At 39.8% G+C, this 23,922-nt stretch overlaps 1 protein-coding gene across 2 annotated transcripts in view; it reads right to left on the bottom strand.

Annotated features, from left to right (window-relative positions):
* grk4 (G protein-coupled receptor kinase 4) overlaps positions 1-23,922 on the bottom strand; it is a 52,967-nt gene that overhangs the window by 2,989 nt on the left and 26,056 nt on the right. Inside the window, exons 3-15 of one of the 2 annotated variants that reach the window (XM_023268184.3) lie at positions 23,610-23,722; positions 22,397-22,474; positions 20,520-20,620; positions 13,414-13,506; positions 12,849-12,912; positions 12,427-12,567; positions 6,636-6,826; positions 5,672-5,709; positions 5,119-5,208; positions 4,745-4,953; positions 2,139-2,276; positions 1,328-1,465; positions 872-1,049 (exon numbers count right to left, since the gene is read on the bottom strand). In XM_023268184.3, coding sequence (XP_023123952.1) covers positions 873-1,049; positions 1,328-1,465; positions 2,139-2,276; positions 4,745-4,953; positions 5,119-5,208; positions 5,672-5,709; positions 6,636-6,826; positions 12,427-12,567; positions 12,849-12,912; positions 13,414-13,506; positions 20,520-20,620; positions 22,397-22,474; positions 23,610-23,722 — 1,571 coding nt within the window. In that variant the 3' untranslated portion in view covers position 872. The remainder of the gene's footprint in view (positions 1-871; positions 1,050-1,327; positions 1,466-2,138; positions 2,277-4,744; positions 4,954-5,118; positions 5,209-5,671; positions 5,710-6,635; positions 6,827-12,426; positions 12,568-12,848; positions 12,913-13,413; positions 13,507-20,519; positions 20,621-22,396; positions 22,475-23,609; positions 23,723-23,922) is intronic. The other variant, XM_023268183.3, reaches the window with a different exon arrangement.

The raw sequence follows: 23,922 nt of genomic DNA, 5'->3' as shown, positions 1-23,922 counted from the left end.
CAATTAGAGGAAAATAATGTGTTAATAATGTTTGGGGTTTTTTTAGCATTAAAGCATGTAAATATATTCTGGTAGATCAATGAATGTAATTCTGATTTTGTAAATGAGCATAATAAAGGCTCTTTGAGGCTCAAACACCATTATCACCTTCATTAATAAGAAAGAGTGGCCTGTATGTAGGTTGATAAATAAAGTACAGAGTGGAAAACGCCACTGAAAATGTTGGGAACTGGCAGGTGACTCAGTGAACATACTGACATACTATTAACTACCAGCTTCTTTCATCTGGATTTTGGCAGACGCATAGTTTGAGATCACTGTTGGGATGAATTTTTATAAGAAAATCAAAGTGAAGCTAGTGTGGGTGAAAAAAAAGTACTGGACAAAATAGGACACATTCTCCATCCTCCCAGTGAAAATTACAACAAAGAACTGAATTCAAGGGAAGCACAGAGCACGATGTAAGGGCTCAGAAATAAAGAGCAGGCAGAAAATAGTGGAAATAACCTGTTAGAGGAGGAAGCTGTTGTAACCAAGAAGGGTGTTAGAAATAATTATTACCACTGACGAACACTCTGTGTTATGCATTACTGCATTAAAATATTACTGTCAAGTCCTAATGCCAGTTCTTTCAAAAACCACAAATCAGCCACCCTCAAGAAAAGATTCCCAATGCTGCAAAATTACAAATATAGTAATGAAAATGCAAGGGGATTATCAAGGGTCAGAAAGGACCAGAGAAAAGGCATAAAGATAGGATTTTTTCTTACAAACTCAACGTAGAGAACAACATAACTGAACCACTCAAATTGCATGGGAGTTGAGCAGACAAGACTTGGGGAAAAAAGGAAAGAAGGAAGAGAGGAAGTACCTTAGCCCCCACCCCCTCGGACAGTTGCCGGAGCACTAGCACTTGCCTCTCTTCTGAACAGGCGGTAGAAGAAGCCTCTCTTTGGTGGAGGGTTAGGCCGGTTCATGTCCAGGTCGGAGCACAGATTCCCGTCTGTCTCGTAGACGTTAATTTCTTTGAAGCATTCCATCTCGATCATCTGCACAGGTATAGACATCGTGTTATCCAACCTGATACTTTGCATTTCGGGAGTTTGCTTCAACAAAAGTCAGCCTTTCTCTGCAGGTAGCTGTTTGAGTAGCCGTCCACATATATGTACATGTATTTATTAACTTGACTTGCATATTTGGATTAACAACCATAAACATTACTCTTTCAGCAACGTACAGATCATTTATGCTGGTAGTCCTATGTACTGTATCTGTATGCTGCAAAGCTTAACAATGACATCATCTCAGTGGCCTATGCAAGCAGTACCTCGTTCTGCCACGGGATGGAGACACTGCCTGTGACAAACTTGTGATAGAAGTCGTCGTCTGTGGGGTCAAGGTTCACACCTTTGACAGTGGAGAACTGCTCAATGTCCAGAACGTCTTTACAGTACACTGCTCGAGGCTGAGAGAGAGAAAGAAAACAGAAAAGGATGTAGATCGACAAGAAAAAGACACAAGGAAATAAGAGGGAAAGAACATCTGTGCATCTTTGAAAGACAGGGAGAAAATACTGAACTTGAAATACTTGTGCTTTTACACTGATATTAGAATGATATGGAAATCTTCACATGCCTAAGGGCACTTTGCTGCTCTGTTTTTCTTCTGCGTGGCCCTACTGACCTGAATAACCCAAAATAGAAATGCAGATAACACTATCTACTTTCAACTATTGATTTAACCTGTCAGGTCAGTCACTCTCCCTCTCTCATTCTATTTATGACACTGAAAATGCAGCAAGCCTCTCTCTGAACAGCTTTGCTATCCCAGGCACAGAAAACATCTGAATACAGCTCATAATGTTTTTGATTATCCTAAGTCTGTATTACACTCCTTGGTTACACACTGAGAGTTTCATTGTATGATCTATCTACAGCTCCACTGGAAGTATTAGCGATAATTTCCATAAAGCTGAGCCACTTTCAAATTACACTGCCTCTTCTCCCCGCTGGCTACCACGATAACAAGCCTCTAAGTGTTTGTTTACATGCGACAATGGTATTTCCTGTATACATATCCGCAGTCCGCCAAGGTTCCAGGCAGTCAATTGCGTTTGTGTGTCTGTGCGCAGCTCTTACATCTGGGCTGAAGGGAGGGTCCAGCATGTTGGCCTCCAGCCGTTTGAAATTGATGTTTCTGAAGATGGGGTGCTGCTTGACCTCTATGGCCCCACGGCCCTGACAACCCAGCCTCTCCTTAGGGTCCTTGGCCAGGAGCTGCAAGAGAAGAAGGAAAGGAGTTTTAAACGGCTTCTAAAGATCTGCATGTGCAAGCCTAAATGACTCGGGCACATGATTTATTGTTTAACATTTTTCTCAGTAAAAGGAACATAAAATAAAGCTCCACTTAAGACCGTTTCTCGACTAATAAATCACACATAAAGAAGGGGAGGGGGCTTCCTGTGACGCTGGCAGTTTTATGACTAATCCCTCTAGTTAAATGTATACAAAACACACACATGACTGAGTTTACATGTAATCCTCTTGACTTTATGTATATGACCCAGCATAATCTAATAACGGCGATACAGATTCATACACTCGGGGGTTAATGCAGCACCATCAGGCATAGAATTTGAGAGCATCTCTGTGAGAACTTCTGGATAATATTACTGCCAAACCCCACCTACAGTGCAGCAAGCTTATGAAGTGGATGAGGGCTGTTTAGTGGTTTGGCTAATAGCAGACACTCTCGCCTGCCCTGTTGTCACCCTGATGCTGATGCCGCTCACAGTCAACAAACCGATGGCAGCTCACTCTTCACCACATCTCACACCATCCTTCTAGCTCCCCCTTTGTTTCTTTTGTCCTTGTGCAACTCTTACCAACATTATGCCAGGATCAAAAGATCTTCACTCTGCTCTTGACAACTAACATCATTTGTCTCATCTGGGTTGTGGTAACAGCCATCTCTCTGCATTCTCTCCTTTTCCTTATTATCTTTCTCCTATTTCTTACTGGGACCTTTCTTCTCTCTGCTCCCCCAACTCCTCCTCTCCCTGGGGAGTCTTTAAATCCACTGAACCATGGGTCAGAATGTTCCACAGCGTCTCACACACACACACAAAAAAGGTCCCATCGCCTCCTGTTCAGAAACAGAGCAGCTCAGTGACTGCCTCTTGGAGATAATGTCAGACCCAAGTTAAAGTAATCAACACCTTTATGTTAACACTGTATTAATATGCGATAGTTGATTTTTTATATCCAATGCTGCCATTTCAGAATCAGATCAGAATCACAAATACTTTATTGATCCCGGAAGAGAAATTGCTTTCCATCTTATTTTGGCCAATTACTGATATTGACATGTGTATTTTCCACCTAATTGCAGAGAATATCAAGTCTTTGATGTAGTGGAACTAACATTGCATTTTGTCTATTTTTTTATTCCTATATCTACTGGCAGGTGACAGAACATACAATGCAAATGCACAATCAATTAGCAAAATAAGGAAACTATTTCAAGTTACATGCAAAATATGCCATTTTTGTGTAACATTTTAAAACAAAACTGTAAACTTTTAGCATGACAGGCATTGCGACTGTTCATTTTAGGATGATGTAGATCCTTCATTTAATCAGCTGACACAATATCATCATCTATTGCTAAGTAACTCTGGGTAAAATGATATTTTAACAAAAATGTACTGTTTTGATTCACTTCCACCACTCTCATAGTAAAAAAAAACAAAAAACAAAGCTAAAAGAAGAAAGATGACCAGAAACACAACTGTAAATGAATTGGGTTGTTTTGTTGTTTTTTTTTTTTTGTCTGTTTAAGATGTCAATAGGCAGCAGTTCTGCCACATCAACTTTAGAGGTGACTGTATGTCAGTATTGTTTACAGCTTGTTCCACTGCCCCAACTTGGAAAAACAACAAACCCTTATTACAGGTTTAAATTTATTTTGTTCAGGAATAAGATGTATTTGAATAAAAAAAAAAAAAAAAAAAAAAAAAAAAACATTTGCATTAGATAGTTTCCTGTTTAAGTTTAAAATGCAAAATCTACAGTAGCAGATTCTGGCCATGCTAGAAACGCATTACAACCCTGAATAGCATGAATGGATATAGTGTAGTAAATATAAAAAGCAGATGGATGGATGCTAGCCAAAATTATCATCATGTACAATGTTATGATGTAATCTTGATATAGAATTACAAAATTGCTCTTAAAATGTCTAAAAACAAAAGCAGACTGCCAAGAATGTGTGTTCTGCAAATTTTTACATCTAACAGTAAGAAGTCTGGAAAAGTCTTAAATTAAGATTAAAATTTGTATTTTAAATTAATCATAAGCTCCAAATCAACGAAATAACTCTTTAAACCTTACGTCATTCCAAATTAGGAAACTAAATCTTTGCAATGAAACACCACAGTGAAAGTGTTCTTTGTACTATTTCACTTTTCAACTTCTGCTTTTCTTGTGATATTGTGTCAACAAATTGAGCAGCAGAACATGAAAGTTGCTCCTCTATGAAAGACCAGATACCTAGAATAATATTGACAGTAGCTGTAGTAATCAAACCTGTTTATATACCATGAATTTTACACATATATTGACCTGAAATCCAATATTACACAACAGTTTTTCTGCATACTCCTCACAAAGTTCAAAAGAATTTCATTAACCTTCTCTCTTCCTTTCCTCCCTTCCACCTTTCACCTCCGGCTCTCCATCCTCACCTGTCTGCAGATATCCTTCGCCTCCTCAGAGAACTTATCGGAGTACTCCTCTTGGTCCTCCCGCACCCGTCTGTCCACCTCCTCACGCTTGACACGCTCCTTGCGCTTGCGGAAGGGCGACTGGCCCTGGATCATCTCAAAGATCAGGCAGCCCAGCCCCCACCAGTCTGGGCTGAAGGTGTAGCTCTCATTCTGGATCACCTCAGGAGCTGAGGGAAGGGGAAAGCAGTGAGAAGTGAGGAAAACCGACAGCGAGCGTCTTACATCTGAATTTAGGAGACAGTTATTGAAGTTGATGGAACAATTAAAGTGACTTGGCTAAAAAATAAAGGGGCAGAAGAGGACATCAGAGGGCAGAAAGGTCAAATTCTTACCCATGTATCCAACAGTGCCCACTCTCCCTCGTATCGTCTCCCCTTCTGGGATTTGAACAGCAAGGCCCAGGTCGGAAATTCGAATGTGTCCTAAAAAAAAAAGATGAATAATGCTTTTGAAGTAACTTGCAGGGAAATACAATTCCATTGAAGATATTCAGAGTCATAAGAAACTAAAAGTGCAAAGGTCAAAGACACAGTGCCCTGACAATAGTCACGTTACACTAAAATATAATAGAAGTAGGAAAGAAAGAGAAAAGTAAGAGCTGAAGAGATGTGTGGAGGACATTCCTCTATTTCAAGATAAGACCATGTTGGAGAGTAAACGATATGGAGAATGACTCAGAGGAGAGAGTGTGATGTGAAGAACTTGAAGAGATGACTTTTTTCAGCTGGAGAAAGATGGTGCTTGAACGTTACAAAATGGACTGATTGGTTGTTTTAGACATTGTGAAAAAAAGTTACATCAAAAAAAACAACTACTACTCTCCACCCTGAACCCACTCTGGTCTGAATTTAACAATAAGAAAACACATTTATTTTTTTTACATACCACGATCATCCAGGAGGATGTTTTCAGGTTTCAGATCCCTGCAAAAAAAAAAAAAAAGTTAGAAAATATTAGTGAACACTTCTTATATTGGGCTTGTTTGAAAATAGAGCTCATTTGAGAACTAGAATACGACAATAAAACCCTGGTTAAATATTTGTATTGTCGATCAACCTGTTCTTCTGCTGTCTTTTATTGCCTGTGTGTTGTCTGATCTGGCACCCCAACAGTCTTTCATGTGATTTAATACATGGCATATCTGTAGATACATTTTTTATTTGTTTTGTACCAAGCTACATACCGCATGGCATTCCTACAAGCTGAAGATTTAAGCTACATAAAGTATCTTTATTAAACCTGTCTTAAATCTCATTTACGTCTTGCCATTTTAATTAACATGCCCTCTTTTGAGCCACATCGTCTATGTTATTTCTTACAATAGCCACAAAATCTGAGAGATACAATGCTCAACTGCTGCCAACTGTAAAGTTTCCTGTTACATATGAAAAGGTCAAGTTTCTAACTACATGGGCCATGTGCATGTAGGTACCTGTGTCTTATATGTTTATATTAGCATTACTCTGAGCCTCCATTGAGTTTGACAGGTACATTACACCTCAGTGAAACCGGTTCCACCATTAATCCAGTGGAAAGTTTAAAAAAAATTAAAAACTAACGCTATCATTTCCCCTTTTCAATTTAACTTTAACACATTATTTGTATATGCGTTGATATTGTACTTGTTTTGCTCCCTAATAACCAACAGTATCAGCGTCAGTCCCAAAAATCTAGTATCTGTAAGGCTCTACTGTAGGACTCACAATATTAGTCCACAAGACAGAAAAAAATCCACAAGCCTCTATTGCTGATGCAATAACAACAATATACATACATCATATGGAAGGTGTCTTGTTATTCTTTGCCAGCTTCCCTATTTATAGCTGAGCTACACCTAAACTGAGCTTACCTGTAGACTATCCTCTCACGGTGCAGGTCCTCAAGGCCACAGCAGATCTCAGCAGCGTAGAAAATGGCCCTTTGCTCATCAAAGCCTGAGTTGCCCATGTTGTAGATGTGGAACTTTAAGTCACCGCCATTCATTATGGTCAGAACCAGGCACAGCACATCCTTGGTCTCATAGGCATAAGCTAGACTAACCTGGAGAGGTGGGGGGCAAATTAAGGGAAGCGTGAAGAGGGAGGTGAAGGCAAAGGCAAGAAGAAAGGAGTTGGTGAGGAAGAGGAGGAGAGAGGGAAGGTATATGGTAAGAGACAGAGTGGCTAGAGGAGCATGATTGCTTAATTTGCTTTGTTAAATGTCCCAAATAATCATCCATTATCCCACATGGAACATCAGGAATGTACACAAAGATAAAGAAAGACAGATATCACATATGGAAAACCATCCTCTCTCATTAATCCCACCATCTATCACCCTTTTCCCACCAGCCTCCCCTCTTCCTCTCGTCCCTGTGGGTCAGTGACACATAGTGTATAGTGTGTCGATATGCTGTTGTGTACAAGCAGGATGTTGCTGCCATCAGGAGGAATTCCATCTGCTATGGAGCATGTAGTCAGAGACAGACCACAAGAGGGGATGGGAAATATTCTTATAGGCCAAGTGGACAACACACATATATGCATACAGTACCCAAACAAACACACAAATCCGCACTAGAGGTCAAGGCAAATAGTCTTTCATGCAGGCGTTTAAAATCCTGTTTATACGTTAGCATTGGATGAGTCTATTCAACTTGCCACCACGTAGGGTGCTAATTTTCATTAAAATTCACAAAACACTACATTTTCCAAATGTCTCTCAATAATGAAAGAAGCTCAAAGTATCAAGTAGTGCAATCAAACGGTTCACTAGCGTCTACTCCAGTGGTATTTGCTTAGATTTCGTCTTCTTTTAACGGTTTATATGGACACAGCTACACCTCCTTTATATCTCTTTATTTTTACTTTTTTATTGACCGTTTTTTTCTTTTCCTAATATAATTCCTATATAGCCTGAATGCCATTATTTATTTTATTCTTGTGATTCTCTTATAATGGAGCATAAATTTATGAAACCACTGATACGACAGTTTATACTTAATGCAAGATGTAATATGTAACAAAACTGCAGATTTAGGGATTTGCTAATTGCATTGTTTCAAATTTAAATTTTGATTTGAATCAATTCATAGTTAAGCTGTACTAAGGCAATCAAATTGCAATATTAAAAAAAAATGAAATGCCCTTACTCTCAAAAGGTATGCAGATCGTAACATCAGCTTTGCTCATCTGTTGTGTCTATGGTGTCATCTATGCGAGGTGGATCAGCTAATGGAAAGCAAATGTTGAATCTACTCAAATGGTCTTCAATCATATATTTAAGCCAGATTCAAATCACTATTTGTGTAATTCTATGACACAATAATTGACCTTCATGATTGTTTTTTTTTTGTTTTTTTAAAGTTACTTTTTAAAGAAAAAAAAATATCCTTTTGAGCTCCGAAACCCAGTGAAATGCTTAACATGGAAACAGTGAAATCAACCATTTATCAAAGCCAAAAGCTTTAAAAAGAATCATTAGATTTTCAACTTTTGTCAGAAACCATGACTAAATCTATACTTAAAGTAATTTTATTCTACATGAGTCATTTAAAAAATTGCCAAAAATAACCCATTTACACGAACAAGATTCTGTTAAAAAAAAAAAAAGAAAAAAAAGGCTGTCTTCACACAGAGCTTACAGACAGCAAGTATGGAAACAAATAAAAATATTGAGTAGTAAAATGTCATAGTACGTAGTCACCACTTCCCCCAGTATTGGTAAAACCTGTGGACACCATGCATTTTTAATCAGAATTTTGTTCTGCTGCACAAATGACATATTCCTACTCGTAGCCATGGTTATGTTGTTTCCATAGAGGTGCAGTGTTTTATATTGCAGTAAACAATGACCCCACGGTGAGAAAAAAAAATGTGAGCAAACAAATGAAACTGGGGTTTAGAGGGTTAAACTATACACCTTGACTCATTTTGCATGAAAATTTCATCATTTTGGCACCAGTATCAACAAAACTCAAATGATAGTGAGCCAAATCAACATCCAAGCACAGCATTTCTACCTCATTCTCACCTGCTGCAGACTTTTGAGCAGGGTCACCCTGCCCTGTGTGCCACATGCATATACACACCCACACAGAATATGTGGATGGGCTACTGGTTAAAACATACAGTAAAGCTAGCACTAATAGTATGCGCTGATCACAAAAAGGTAAAGAAGAATAACGAGTGAGAGAGAGAGAGAGAAATGAGGGGTTTGAGAGAGTACTTGACTCTTCTCCTTGCTACTGCTGTTTGGTCAGTGTTGCTAGGCAACAGAGCTGCTCTCGTAGGTAGAGAAGCACATGAAGAGTCATCAGTTCTGCCTGCAGCACCGACAACGAACACACACACAGAATCATGTGTCAATCCCAGGTGACAAGAGCTGCAAGTCTGAGGTTCTATAACAAGCCCACTCCAGCTTGTGTGTGTGTGTGTGTGTGTGTGTGTGTGTGCGTGTGTGTGTGTGTGTGTGTGTGCGTACAGGCATGCCCATACACATGCTTCTGCCATGACTCACTGAAAACAAGGATGCACAACACAGCTCACACTGCATCAGAAACCACTTAATCCACTACGTAGTACAGCTAAAACATATCCATTAGATTCAAACGGAGGACATGGAGGCTTTGTGGCTCTGCTCACGTACAATCCAGGTTACTGTACCACCGATCGATATCACAGGTCTGTCACAGTTGAACAGTGGCACGGTGTTCCACAGTATGTGCAAATATGTGAAGTACACACTGCACACAGACCCACAGAGCAGACATTTACATGCACCCACTCCTCGTTATGTTCCAAGAATGTTAAACGAGCACTTGCTGTAATTGTGTTGTCTTTGGAACAATCAATTTTTTTAAGGAAACAAAACACTGAGCCAAAGCTAAGCTTTCTTTTCCTGCCTGAGTACCTGAGATGTGTTTGTGCGTACAGTCGGATGAAATGGAAAGAGAAGCACACATCACTAGTTTTCCAATTGCGTTTGACTCCTGATGTCAACACGTTGTAGTTAAGCAGCATGAAAATACAACTATTTCCATTTTAAAATTCAAGAAGTGCTGAGAGGAGAATAAAGAAAATCAGAGAGATACTTCAGGTACTGTTGTTTGTACTATTACAAAGATAAGAGGGAGGATGGATCTTATTGTAAAATGTGCAAATGCCAAATCCTGCACTTCATGTTAGTCTTTTTTGTTTCTGTAAGATCGTGAACAGTTCCTATAACACATCATCTCACATGTGAATCATGACAGCTACAGATTTCTCCCTCTGTGCTTCATGCAGCATGGAAGAAATGAAAAGCTAGGTGACTCCCTAAAAGGCCTCCAAGGTTGCTAATGTCATGCCAGCCAAAAACCACCGCTTACTCATGACTATGGCTCAATTTATAGAAATCCTCCATAGGAAAATCAGCAATGCCACCATTAAGAGCTAGAGGCACAGCAGTACAGTGGCAGGGTAATGATTTTTTTTTCTTTTTATGTGTTGGCACACATGCTCAGAACAAGGACACTGTGCTACTTTATTCCTCATGCAGTTGCTCTGCTGAAATGCAATTTGTGCCTCAAATTTTTATTAAAAACGTACATGTATGATAGAACACACATACCCAGTTAAACATGACTAATAGCAACTGTGCTGTGAATTTAGCTCGGTTGGATTACCAGGAAAAGCAGTTTCAATACCATTTCCGAATAAAGGAATGGTATTGTGAAACAGTTTCATATAGTTTCTCAGATTGATGCTTCCTCAGAATTTGTAGTTCCTGAAATGTCCTGTTTTGGATAATACTGTATCATGCAGCTTTTATGTGATTGCAGATGTTAAAAGCACTTAAAAGGAATAAAGGACCCTGTGAATTAAATTTTAAGCTGACTGTGTGTAGAATGGAAAATGTAGTCAATCGCTGAATTCAGGAAACAGCACAAACAGTATGATCCAAGTGGCTGTCGAGGTATTTGCGTTATATTTTCTACAATCAGACATGTCTGTAAAAAAGACAAGTATTTAACTACCAATCCAGAGGTCTTGTGGTATTTGTTTGGTACCAGAGTGCACTTATGGAATGCATGCATCTTTACATACATGTGCAGAATATCACCAGCCAAACATCTAGCTACTTTTAAATGATACCATTGATGTAGTAAGTATAGCCCAATGAACACAAATAGCCTGGATGTTTTCCTAGTTTTTCATCTTTACTAGTTAATTCTGGCTTTGTTGACAAAATATTTTATTTCACCGTGTTGTTCAAAAGCTACCAGCAGCTACTGGTAACTTTTATTCCATGCTACTCAGTGCGTGAGCTGATGATGTGACGCAATCAATGCACCTTAACACTCTGAACACCAAGCAGTCCCTGTTGTTTTTCTCCTCAGGACACATTTTTACTCACTGTGGGCTCATTTTTCAGTGCAATTAAAAGTCCTGCTTCTCCATGAAAACCATGGCTGGAAACAGAAAGAACTCAAATATGTCATTTGTGCAGGATAACAAACATATAATGTCAAAAAACATAATTTTTTTAAAAAAAAAGTTCAATCACATTTCATTATTTGTTTTATAAAAAAAATGAAAAGAAAAATCCTGGATTCAACATGTACAACATTTTTTCAAGTACCCCCGGGTGACTTAAATACTACAGATACTTTCCATTTTTCATTTGTTTCTGAACTAGTCTCTTATCTGCTCTTCATAAACGCAGCCTGCAGTGTAGCTGAAAAGTTACTGAATTTTTGTTGCATGACTGTTGGACACAGCAGTGAATTCGATGAAATATTTCAATTTGAATTCTAAATTTGGCCGAGTTTCCCTATGGAACAATGCAACACAGATGAATGCTTCATGGACCATTAGAAAGTCGAAAATCTGATGATTCTTTCTGTTTCTGACTCTGACAAATGGTGTGAATTTGGCGATTTTTGGGTTTTAGGCTTCAGTTTTGTGGATTGCATGACATATGCTTTCGTGATGATTCGATTTTCAAGCGCTTCAAACATGTATATGAATTTAAAGCACATTGTGAGAACCGTGAATATTCTATTTTCTTACTTGTGACATCATTTTGGTGCGATTCAGCAGCAGTACACCTCAATCTGTATACTGACTTTTAAACACTACTTCATCATTAGAATAGAATCTTCCTTTAAAACACTTCACTAAAAATCACATGTCAACAAAACAGATTTCAATCAAATTTCAGAACACATTGATGGATGACTGAAGGCTGCCAGTATGCTCCAAATAAAATCAAAATCGGCATGTTTGCAACACATGAGGTTTACTCGATTGCTGATTTACGCAGACCAGCTGGATTTGTCAAAATATTTGCACAACCTGACTTACTTCCCCGCAGTTTGCTGTCACCTGCCACTGGTCAATAATATCATGTGACATTTCCCCATTTTACAGTTTTATCTCATCCTGACTCTTTCCACTGCGACTCATTGGCTCATAAAACAAACAGAAGTCAAGCCACAGCGACTGTCTGTAACAGCTGACTGACAGCCTTTGCAAACATGCCTTTCAATTTCATTTGCAGGATTCCGGAGCGACAACCAACAATCCTCTTCCAGACATGCCATCCACACTCGCTCGCACACAGACAAAAACAAGGTACAATTCTGTTGAAAGGTTGAATAAGAAAAAGGTAGTACTTACTACAAAACTACTGTTAACTTTTTCTAAAATGCGTTTTTCGTTTAGTGCCATTGCTTCACCTTTTCTTTTCTTCACTCGTTTCTTTTCCAGCTTTTTACAGGCGTACATCTTACCGGTGGCACGTACTTGGCAGGCACAAACCTGGAAAACAAGCAGCGAGGAAACGTGATCAAACACACATGCACATAATAAAAAAAATTTAAAATACACAAACGCTTTAAAAACCATAACTAATGGAAGTTAATATGTCACAGAACAGATTTCTCCACCCAGCATCACTGGAGATGCAAACCTCACTCCATTATCTAACTCTTAAAGGTTACAGGAAGCAGCTTAACTCATTACCCAAAATGAATATGTAAATAAACATCACTTTCTAACTAGAACGCCAAGCTTTACTTCCTGATTGTGGTGACACTTACCTCGCCAAATCCACCTTTTCCAAGTACTCTATAATGTCTGAAGGTATTTTTGGTTACTGGTTGCCTGCATGGATGGAAAGAGAGAGAATACAGAAAAGACAAAGAGAGACAAAATAAAGAAGAGACATGAAATAACTGATAGTTTATGTCATTCTCGCAGACAGAGTAATGGTCTAATATATTATTAATCCACCCTGATGGCTGCTGTTTCCACCCTGCTCTGGTTTCTCAGCCATTATGCAAAGCATCATCAATTATTAACCACTCACACAGAAATACTGATTGGCAGGAGCACTTTGTGTTTTAGTGCAAACACTGCTCCTTCTACTAGTCTGTATATACCATAATGCTTACTTCTTGCTGTTTTAAGTATTGCTTTTGCCATTTTATTAGCCGTTTTCACTGCCGGCAGTTCAAAAGAGAGACTGCTGCCCTGAGCAATCACACAGAATGAAGGCCGAACAGGGAATATTTGATGTGTATAAGCTCACAGGTGTCAGTTTTATGTAAGAATGGTTTGCATGTTTGCTTTACCAAGAGTGTGTAATCTGCAGTGTCTACCCACCTCTCCAACCATTTCCACTGCAGGAAGCGAGAGAAGTACATGGACTCCTGGTAGGAGGAAAATGGAGCTCCACTCAGATAATCACGAACTATTCTGGAGGCAGGGAGGGAGAAAGAGGGATGGTGATCATTTTAATCACATAATAAGGATGTAACGATGTACATGTCACGAGTGTGCCAGGAAAAAATAAAACATAAAACACAAGAGCATGCAGGATTTCTTGCTGACTAACCCGTGTTTCCCCGGTACATAAAGCCTTTTAACCTTTACAATAGCGACAAATGCACATCCTTGTAACTGACCACCCCCTGAATTACATTTGTTTTTGCACATTTGTGAGTTTGTGTGTGTGTGTGTGTGTGTGTGTGTTTTTAATGATTGCTGGGTTTGCTACTGTTCAAAGTAGCTCACAGAGGAAAGATGGAAAGAACTCGGTGCCGATTCACCACTGTGAAAAACGAAAAATGCCTTTGAACAGAGACATTCCACTCAGTTTGACCAGGAAACAGCGGACTTTGGGGGAACCTTTTTTTTTTTTTTTTTTTTACAGAATGGAACATATAATCTCACCTTATCCAGCACGTGAACGTGGGTGTGAGTCACTCCGGATCTACCCGATTATATCATACACACACAAAAAAGTCTAACACCCACAGAACACAAAGCTCTCTGTGGGGTCATGAAAGGTTATAGTCTCCTGACTGTCCGCTGAGAGCTGTTGGGACATGACTCTTTGACATGTCAGCCTCATATATTAGTGTTCTTTTTTATCTGCTCTCACCACAGATGTTGTTTGACTTAAACAGTGTCCTCGTTAACACTTGTGTATCAGTCATGAACTGAACTGGATATAAAGTTGTTTCAAGGTTTTGAGGAAAAAAAATAGTAGAGGTCAGCAAACACGATGTGGTTACCATGGTGGCATAAAAATCTACTGCCCCTGCTTTCAGTGGTGGCAGATAACATATGTGACCAGAGGGTAAGGTCAGATGGCAGATGAGTTGGATCAGCAGTTTCTCTACCATCATTTTGAACTTCTGTGTGAGTGCATAAGGCTTAAAGGTGCAGTATGTGATTTAAACCAAATGCACTTTATGTTAAAATCATGACCTGCTAGCAGTCTGTTCTGTAAGCGCTGAAACAAAAATAAAAATCTAGTGTGGAGTACACAACTCTGGCTCTGTAAGTGGGAAACAAAGAATGTGACTCGAAATAATCTACGTAACACTTTTCCTGCATTTTTTAAACATCAATTATCTTTTTCCAGAATCGCAGACTCTACCTTTGACTACACACACAATAATATAGATGTTTTCATGTTGTTAAATTATACTAATTGTGTTGTCCACAAAAGATGAACTACAGCGATGGTTAGAGTATGAGAATAAATAAATAATTGACCCATTGGTATTAACAATCCTATCAGGTTTCTAAAGACTTCTTTCAGTACCTCTGTAGTTTGATCATCTTTCATGCACACCTTTCCGCCAATCCGACTGCAACTAAATGTGTCATCCTTATCGTCTGAATTGGAAACCTGTTCACTTCTACATAAAAGTTCAGATGACAGATGTTACTAGGTTGGACCTAGTAACATTTCTACATCAGTTTCAACACAGCTTAGCTCTGAACATGCATGGAGTTGCATTAACAGACAGGCACAGACAAGATCACAAAGTAATTTGAATGCAATTTTTCCGCATAGCAGCACCAATATTGGTCCAAACTCAACACAAAGAGCACAAAAGTGACAGCCGAAATGACAAAACAGCTTTCTTAGGGTTAGGGGTAGTCACTTCACCCTTCAATTTCACATCTACAACAAACTGAAATGTTGATCCAAGTGAAACTTTACCGCAATGACAGGTCAGATTAATGAGACTCCATGCATTAACAGAATCTGCAGTTTAGTTTGTAGCTTCCAGTGGTTTAAAGGAGTCTTTCCTCTGAATTTATTAAATACCTGCATCTTCAAAAGGCAGCAGGATCTGTTTGAGTGACTCTAAACCAAGAAAGTTCCACACATTTACAATCAGAAATATAAATTATCCCTGACATTAAGACAGGATCAATCAGGATTGAAAGGAAGTCCCATTGAACTTTTCTTTATAACAGACAGGTGAGCTGTGACATAGAGTTATAGTTATCAGCTGCAGTGAAATCATTTGTTCGGGTTTTGGATATTTTAATTTTTAATGTTGGTATAGTAGCAGTTACTATATCATCATACATAGACAAGAATAGTCAGTGCAAAGGAAACCATAAATAACCTGAGCTTTTAGTTATTTGGACACAGGTTGTTGCTGTTTAGGTTGTTGTTTATGAGTGCATTATTATGTATTGTACATTGCTAACTGCATGACAAATATCTTGTTTAGAAAAATGACCTGTTTAAATGACAGAATCCGCCACTTTAACAGATTTATATAAATACCAATGTTACATAACCACATCTGAAGAAGACGTAAGGAAAAGGGATTTAAAACATAAAAGCAGTTTGGGATTTATTCAACTCTACACCTCAACATACTGCAAAATTATCAGACACAGGACCATGGAAAGTTTCTCCAAGCTAAGAGAACTGCAATCATCTCCGATGCAGAACGCTTGTGAGGTAAGCTGTGCTATTCCTGAACAAATAATAAACATTGCGCCGGTACTGCTTTGACGACTGCCGACCAGCGTAATCACCATCTCATCTACCAGCCAGCAACACATGACTACAGACCAAAGTTACAGCAGATGTTCCTTCCTCTCGCACCCAAATGTTCGAAGAGATGCTCATATTTGGCCAAGAGATTTTCCTTGACCATAGTTTAAAATTACTTCATCACTAAGGAGGACAAGGAAAGCTGCCTGTGGTTACCAACAGCGCTGGAGTAGCTGTTCTTGGCACAAGGCTCGAGAGTGGAGAATTTCCACAAGGGAAGCACCCTCAGCTGTGTAAAAGAAAACTGAGTTATGTCATTATGGGACCCGGTTGTCTCTACATGAGATGAATGTCCATCTATCCAGATAAAATCTCAGCTGTCTGCGAAAGGAGTGTAGTGGCAACAGGATTTTATCAATCTGTCATTTGTTGTTTCTGAAGCTAGAGGAGATTGTACTAAAATCATGTACATAAAACCTTATTTAAAAATCCCCTTCAAACTGCACTTCACCCTAAACACATAGAATACCATGTTTTCATTGAAGTTTACTTGATTTGGTTTTCCTTTGCATCAAGGTATTACTCAATCCTGTCATTAAATAATGAAATAACACTGAAGATAAAGTTCAGATTCTCGTCCATGTTCAATTATCAGATCAATGGGCCTGAAAGAGGCTTCAGGAAGGCAGGAGCCTAGCAGTGCCTGGCTTGGAGCAGAGCCGCAGACAGACATCACTGGAAGTAGAAATAAACCCGGCTACAATATGGCTTTTGTTACACAAAGGGAGCAAGAGAGGAAAAGAAAGGGGAAAGAAAAACCAGCACCGAGACCTTCGTCAAGACAGGCGATACACAAAACACCACGATACACAGACATGAAAAAGGGCCACGCTCTACTCTTGCTATGACATAACCGTATGTTCCACAAGAAAATCCATGAGTGAGCTAATGTATTTCTGTTGGTGGGAGTGCAGCTCTGCCAAAACTCCCGTTACCACGTGCAGCACCATGCTTTCCTACAGGCTTTCCCCTCTGAGAAGAAAAGAAAGTGAGTAAGCTCAGAATTACACATCGGAATAAAAAAAAAGAAAAAAATTCAAATAACATCAAAATTGCATGACGGAATAATAAAAATAAAAAATGATAGTGGAAGGAAGGAGTGATGACCAAACTTGGACAGGAATCCCATTGAAAAACATCTGCAAGGCTGCAACACGTGCCTGCGTGGTTCTGTTTTGCCATTTCACTCTAAAACGCTCTTTCCATTTTCTCTCCTCAGTTTTTTCCCAAATTCTCCTTTCAGTACTCTCTGTGGATTTCCCCCCCATGCTGTGCTTTCTGCTGGCGTATCACTTCATTGCTTGCTCAGTTTTTAATCCAGTCAAGAAATCTGAATGGAGCAGATGGTGTGTGCTTCCCACATCGGCAAAGTGTGGAGCATAACGCCATGGTCTTCCTCTCTGTCGCAGCACTTCCCTGCTCTCCTCGGCGCACTTTTTGGTATTAAAACAGAGACGCATGCAGAAGGGAAGGAAACCGACCCACCAGACCATGACCTGAGATGCCAAAGAGAGGGGACAGGTGTGTGTTGTGCTCACCTTTAACCCCTTTCCAGTTTCAAACACAAGCCACATTTCCCTGCTCAGCCTCCTTCTGCAGCTGAATTTGGCGTCTTCTTGCGTCTCACACACACCTTCTGCTGTGTGTCTGCATTGCTCACTTTGGTTCTCAGTCTCAAGCAAATCCTCCCAACACATGGAAAATTAAAATATGTGAACAAGCTTAAGATAAACTTGATTACAATCATCTGGTCTGGGAAACCCCTGAGAAAAATTCATCTGGCAGCAGTGCATCTGTCCCTCACAGCCACTAGAACTCGCTAACTAAGACTTCTGAACCATATGGGTTATTGATTTTAGAAATCCAACAGCTTTCTGGATGTGTTTTGCCAAAACAAGAGTGCAGGCTGAGGACACAACTGAGTGTTTTCCCAACTATGATTCCCACTTCTCCTAAGTTCCTTCTCAGAGATTCCGGTATTCCCCGCGGAGGCTCAAGTGAATCAGAGCTTGGTCACAGCGTTTCCAGCCCAAATCCGTGTGCCTGTGTGGCTGCAAGCTGACACTTTGCAGAAATTCAGCTTTTTCCAAGACTGAGGAAACATGGGCCTGTTTTTATTGAAGCCGACTGATTTATAGAGTGCCCCGTTGCACATCTTGTACATTCACCTTATGTCATATATTCTCCTGCTGTGGTTTTAGAGTAATGTTATATGAACCCGGAAAAATAATTTTGGTGAAATAAATTAAAATGCACTGTAAGGCACAGCAACAGTAGAGATGGTGAAAGAGAGTTGTGAAAAAATAAAACCTCTTCTAAACATACAGACATGATTAACTGTCAACTGTTAAATTAAGCGCCAACTATCCTGACAGTTGATGGATCGCTTTGAGTGATTGTTTTTTTTTTTTATTATTTTTTTTTAAAGTCAAAAATTCCCAATTTCGTCTTATTAAATTTGAATATCTTCTGGTTTCAGTCAACAAAACAAGAGATTAAAGGATGTCATTTTGGGCTCTTGGAAGCACAGATTCACATTTTTAACAGTTTCTGATATTTTAGAGACTGAAAAAAACAATAAATTAAGAAAAAATTTGATAATATTGAGTTACAGTCCTCAAGATACATATGTATACATATGCACTGTTAGATTAAGTGTGACAAACACATTCTGTAGATAGAACTTCAGATGTCAATCATAAAAGCTCCGTCCAACTTCCCTTTGTTGTTGTTGTTGTTCTTATATATTATTATCAGCACAAGGTGGTGATGACTAATTCAGCACAACTTTAGAAATGCTCTACAAATGGGTTTTCGACTTCTACTCCCAGTCTAATAGTCCATTGAATTGGTCATTTTTATGCTTCCTAATCATTGTCTGCATAAGCAGCCGTGCAATGCAACCTTTGGAAACTCCCCAAAATGTTTAAATTAACTGTTGCTGCTCTAAAATTAAGACTGATTCTGCAACTGCATGGCTTATTTTGAACCTGTCATTTGTTCAGAAACACATTTTGGTGAACCGCTTGCAGAATATGAGAGAAGATTTCCCAAACAAGCTGCAATGCTGGTCCCATTGAAATCCAGGAGCCTACCAGTTTTGTCCAATCAGGTGAGGCCAGTGTTGGTGCAGTTACTGGAGGATCTAGCCTGGACTGGTTTTCTGTTCGAGAGCACCTGTCAATCATTTATATGGTCATACATCAACATGCATTTGCTATTTATTTTGGGCATCCTAATCCCGTGGTTGTTAATGTTTTACTTTTATCCCATGTTTCCCTTAGTTCCAGTGAAAGGAACTCTGAATGCTTCAGCATACCAAGACATTTTGGACAATTCCATGCTCCCAACTTTGTGGGAACAGTTTGCAGCTGGACCCTTCCTCTTCCAACATGACTGTGCACCAGTGCACAAAGCAAGGTCCATAAAGACATGGATGACAGAGTCTGGTGTGGATGAACTTGACTGGCCTGCACAGAGTCCTGACCTCAACCCGATAGAACACCTTTGGGATGAATTAGAGCAGAGACTGAGAGCCAGGCCTTCTGGTCCAACATCAGTGTGTGACCTCACAAATGCGCTTCTGGAAGAATGGTCAAAAATTCCCATAAACACACTCCTAAACCTTGTGGACAGCCTTCCCAGAAGAGCTGAAGCTGTTATAGCTGCAAAGGGTGGACTGACATCATATTGAACCCTATGGATTAGGAATGGGATGTCACTTAGGTTCATATGCGAGTCAAGGCAGGTGAGCGAATACTTTTGGCAATATAGTGTATCATGCACCTGAAGTTGCAGTGCAGCAGAAACCAAGTGTGACAGAGTTAAATTATTGGAGTAATACAAAGTTACGTTGAGGCATGTGCATGTGTGTGCATATGTGCATTGAGAAGTACATTTGGGGGTAATAATCGCGGGTCTGTTTTGCTTCTCCTGGCTCTCGGTACAGGAAGCAGAAACACCTGCAAGAGCGTGTGTGTGTGTGTGTGTGTGTGTGTGTGTGTGTGTGTGTGTGTGTGCGTGTGTTTGTAAACCTGTGTTTGTGTGTGTGGGGAACACTGAGGTGGCTGTTGTTTTCATGCCAAGCATCCGGATGCTCTCTCTGCCCACTGCTCTTTTTCACTGGGCTACACTGTGCACGCACGTGTGTGTTTATGTGTGTTTATGTGTGTGTACTACCGCAGTCCAGGTGCCAGCTGCCTCATCACGGCCAGTGACAGGGCGTACCGGTCCACAAACACACATTTACTCTGAGGGAACAAGACTGTATTGGTGCCACTGCACTCGATCATAAATGAAAAATAACTCAATCTATGCGCCCCTTATTAATGTTTCACTGACAGTCTGAGTGTAGAAAAGCCGCAACTTGCTCCAGCAGGTCGATTCAAAGACTTACTTGGTGCAGTCATTGAAGAGCTCCTTACACGGACTCTGCTCCAACCTCTCCCGGCACCCAGCGACGACATCCTGGGGAATGTCAGGCAGATGGGCGGCCGACTTGAGAGTTAAAGAGACACAGAAACAGAGTGTGAGGCAGACAGACGGGGAAGAGAGAGCGGTGTAATGTGGCTGTACTCTGTCAGAGATCATTAAACAGATCAAAACCAGAGTCAAAACTCATCTATTTCTACTTCTGAACCTCCATAGTCTTGCCTGGACCGTAACACAACCTGCTCTGACTGGTTTTAACACAAACTTTCATTTAGGTGGTGAGAAACTTCACTTCAGTGTGAACCTAAGTGAACCACATAATGTCTTGGTTTTGGTGTGGTGGCACATTTACACAAGAGCTTTACAAATGCACTAATTTACTCTACATTGTAATATAATACAGACTGGCTTCTTTACCGTTAATGGTCATTCCATGTCAAATAATCACATTTTGAGGATAATTTCTGCTTGACCATGTCTTATTTGATATGGATATTTCTAAAAGTATTACTGAAATTTTAGCTTGACATATGAAAGATTCAGATGAGATTTAAAAAAAAAAAAAAAAAAAATACATATTGACAAACTTTCGTCACATTTATTGCACATTTAATTTTGAGGCTATTTTGAATGACTATATCACAATAACTATTAAATAAATTTTTACCGTTTTTTCAAATCACACCGTTGATTTGGAATCTGCAGTATTGGACAAGTAGGTGAAATAATCTCTGATTATGGGTGAGTTGAAATATAAAAAGAAAAAGAAAGGTGCTATGAAAAGACCTATTTTTGAGCATGCATTAACAAAAAAACTGTCAATTCAGGAGCCAACTAGTGATATTTTGTGAACCATATGTAGCTGCATGCCACAATAATACAAAAATATGAAATACTTTGGGATTAAAGGAATATTTTTCATTTTTGAGTCCCACTTTGTAGGCATAAAACTTGGTTGGAAACGTTCATGCAGTTTTGTCTAATTTCTTTGGAAATTATTCTTGCATTAGGTCATTGGGATGACATCGGCTTATTATAACAATGACCAGATGCATAGATCTGTGGGGATTGCTGGATTTTTCTAGTCTAGTCTTGCTTTGTGTTTCATTGGGAACAAACTTGGCCTTCAAGACAAACTGATCTAAGTGCCTAGATTCTGAACCAATGGCACAATGGGAAAAAACTGAGAATTTCAGGCTTTTACCTTTAATAGTTTGTGCGATATTGATATTTAAACGTAGTGTTGAATAAAGCAGGTTGATAGGCAATTTTTTAAAGAAAAAAATTACCCTGATATGTACTAGATGTATCAGGCGAAAATTTCACAGATACCATTTTGAATATCCATACTTGACAAAAAAAAAAAAGTTTTCAAGCAAATCAGAGATAGTTGAGAAGACCCCTGATGATGTGAGATAGAATAACCCTATAGCTGTGTGTGTCTCATCATTTTACCAACAAATATTGTCCGGTTAAAGCCTTAACCAATTATGCTCATTGCACCGATTAAGAGAAACAAAAAAGAGGTGTAAACACAGTCTCATCCTGAAGTTACAGGTAGTACATATTATTGGTTTTATATCATGGATAAAGTCCGTCTCATATCACATCACAGAAAAATATGTGGCTAGCCCTTTATGAAAGCCATAACAAAAGTAAGCAAAGTAATAAACCAATACACTTAAATTACAGTTTCTAATAGATTTCATAAAATTCAAACAGATAATCATTAACTGGAATGCTTAACGTGCATTTCTGCATGTTATCCCAAACTAAGACCAATATAATATATGACCATGCCAGCCAGCTCTATAATGAAGGAGGCATGCTTGTGCTTCTTACCCCATTATTAAAGTATGTGTCTAAAACATTCAGTCCGCAGTCCCTCCTCTTCTCATCAGGAGCTAGCTGGTACATGGCCTGCGAGAGAAGAACACAAGAGTGAGCAACCACACCAGGCTGTGCTCGTTCAGCCATCTTTAAAAGCTCTCCAAATAAGGTCAGAGGGAGACGGGCATCAGCATTCAGAGAGGATGGCTGAGACAAACAGGAAGACAGAAGGGTATTGGGTTAATAAGAAACCAAAAAGAGAACTAAATGAAAATAGAAATAAGCACTGATTAAAGTACTGACATGTTAGCAGTGTCAAATTATCTCTTCTTACAGAAGACGGCAAACTGGCAACCATGCCGTTCTTCATGCTTCACATGTCACCTCCCGGGATGACGCCTTGCCCCATCGCACTATCACACATTGTATTCTTTGGTCAAATATGGCTGTGTGCACGGAGATGGTCTGGGGTTTGGCTGCTTCAAGTCGTGTGTTTTGTTTGAAAACAAGCTCTGTGGCGAGAAATGGAAGGGAGCCGTGCTACTCTGCATCACGGCTTTAACATGAAGTCCTCAGGGAGAGGAGGGGGATCAGCGCTACATGTTCAGCACCAAAAAGCTGCTCATTATATTTTGTGCATTTTTGGAAGTCGGTGCATGTGTGTGTGTGTGTGTGTGTGTGTGTGTGTGTGTGTGTGTGTGTGTGTGTGTGTGTGTGTGTGTGTGTGTGTGTGTGTGTGTGTGTGACTCCCGGTGCATGTATGTACATGTCTGTCTGCCTACCTTGAAAAACACTAATGTAGGATCTCATTAAATAAGCATGATTCTCCCGTTTTCCTTTCACGCATACCACCAGGGGCCGAGACACAAGCTTGGGCCTGTGTTCGGCTGCTCACCCAGGGGACCTGCCTCTGACGTGGGCTTGACCTCATGGAGCAGTGCATGGAGGAAGAGGAGGGGTCTGCTCCCTGACAGCCTGTCTAAGTCGCTAATCACCCCCTACGCCCTCCTCGCACTGCTGCCAAGAGCAGGCAGAGGACTTTGTGCTGACTTTCCTCTCCTATTCCTTGTCCTGCAGGGCTCGGTACAGGCTGATCTCATCGGAGAGATCGCAGACAGATGGAGAAACAAAAACAGGGAAGTGAAAAAGGGTCTGAGAGACAGAAGGAGAGCTGTAAGAACATATAGGATTATGTGGCGCAATAGGTTCATAGTCAAAGTCTTACCACAGCATCCATAAACTCAATGCAGCGCTTCAGCTCTGGCCTTGTGTCACAGTACTGACGGAATAATAGCCGACCAATGGGCTGCTTCTCACATAGGCTGGTGTAGTCTCTCTCTGAGAAGATGACAGGGGAGACAGAAAAAGAAATGTTACTACACATTGGACATTACAGTGACTACACCAGTGAGCCCCAAACTGGGGGACGAGACCATAGCTGTGGATCCTGAGGGGTCACAGATGGAAACAATCATAAATACAATTCTGGAACAAAAAAATATGTTCATTTTTCTGACTTTTATTTAATTTTTTTCTAT

This window comes from Amphiprion ocellaris, chromosome 4 (assembly GCF_022539595.1).
Source record: "Amphiprion ocellaris isolate individual 3 ecotype Okinawa chromosome 4, ASM2253959v1, whole genome shotgun sequence".
NCBI classification, from domain to species: Eukaryota; Metazoa; Chordata; class Actinopteri; family Pomacentridae; genus Amphiprion; species Amphiprion ocellaris.
Note: the sequence above shows the minus strand (reverse complement) of the source record. Positions and strands in the feature narration are given on the sequence as shown.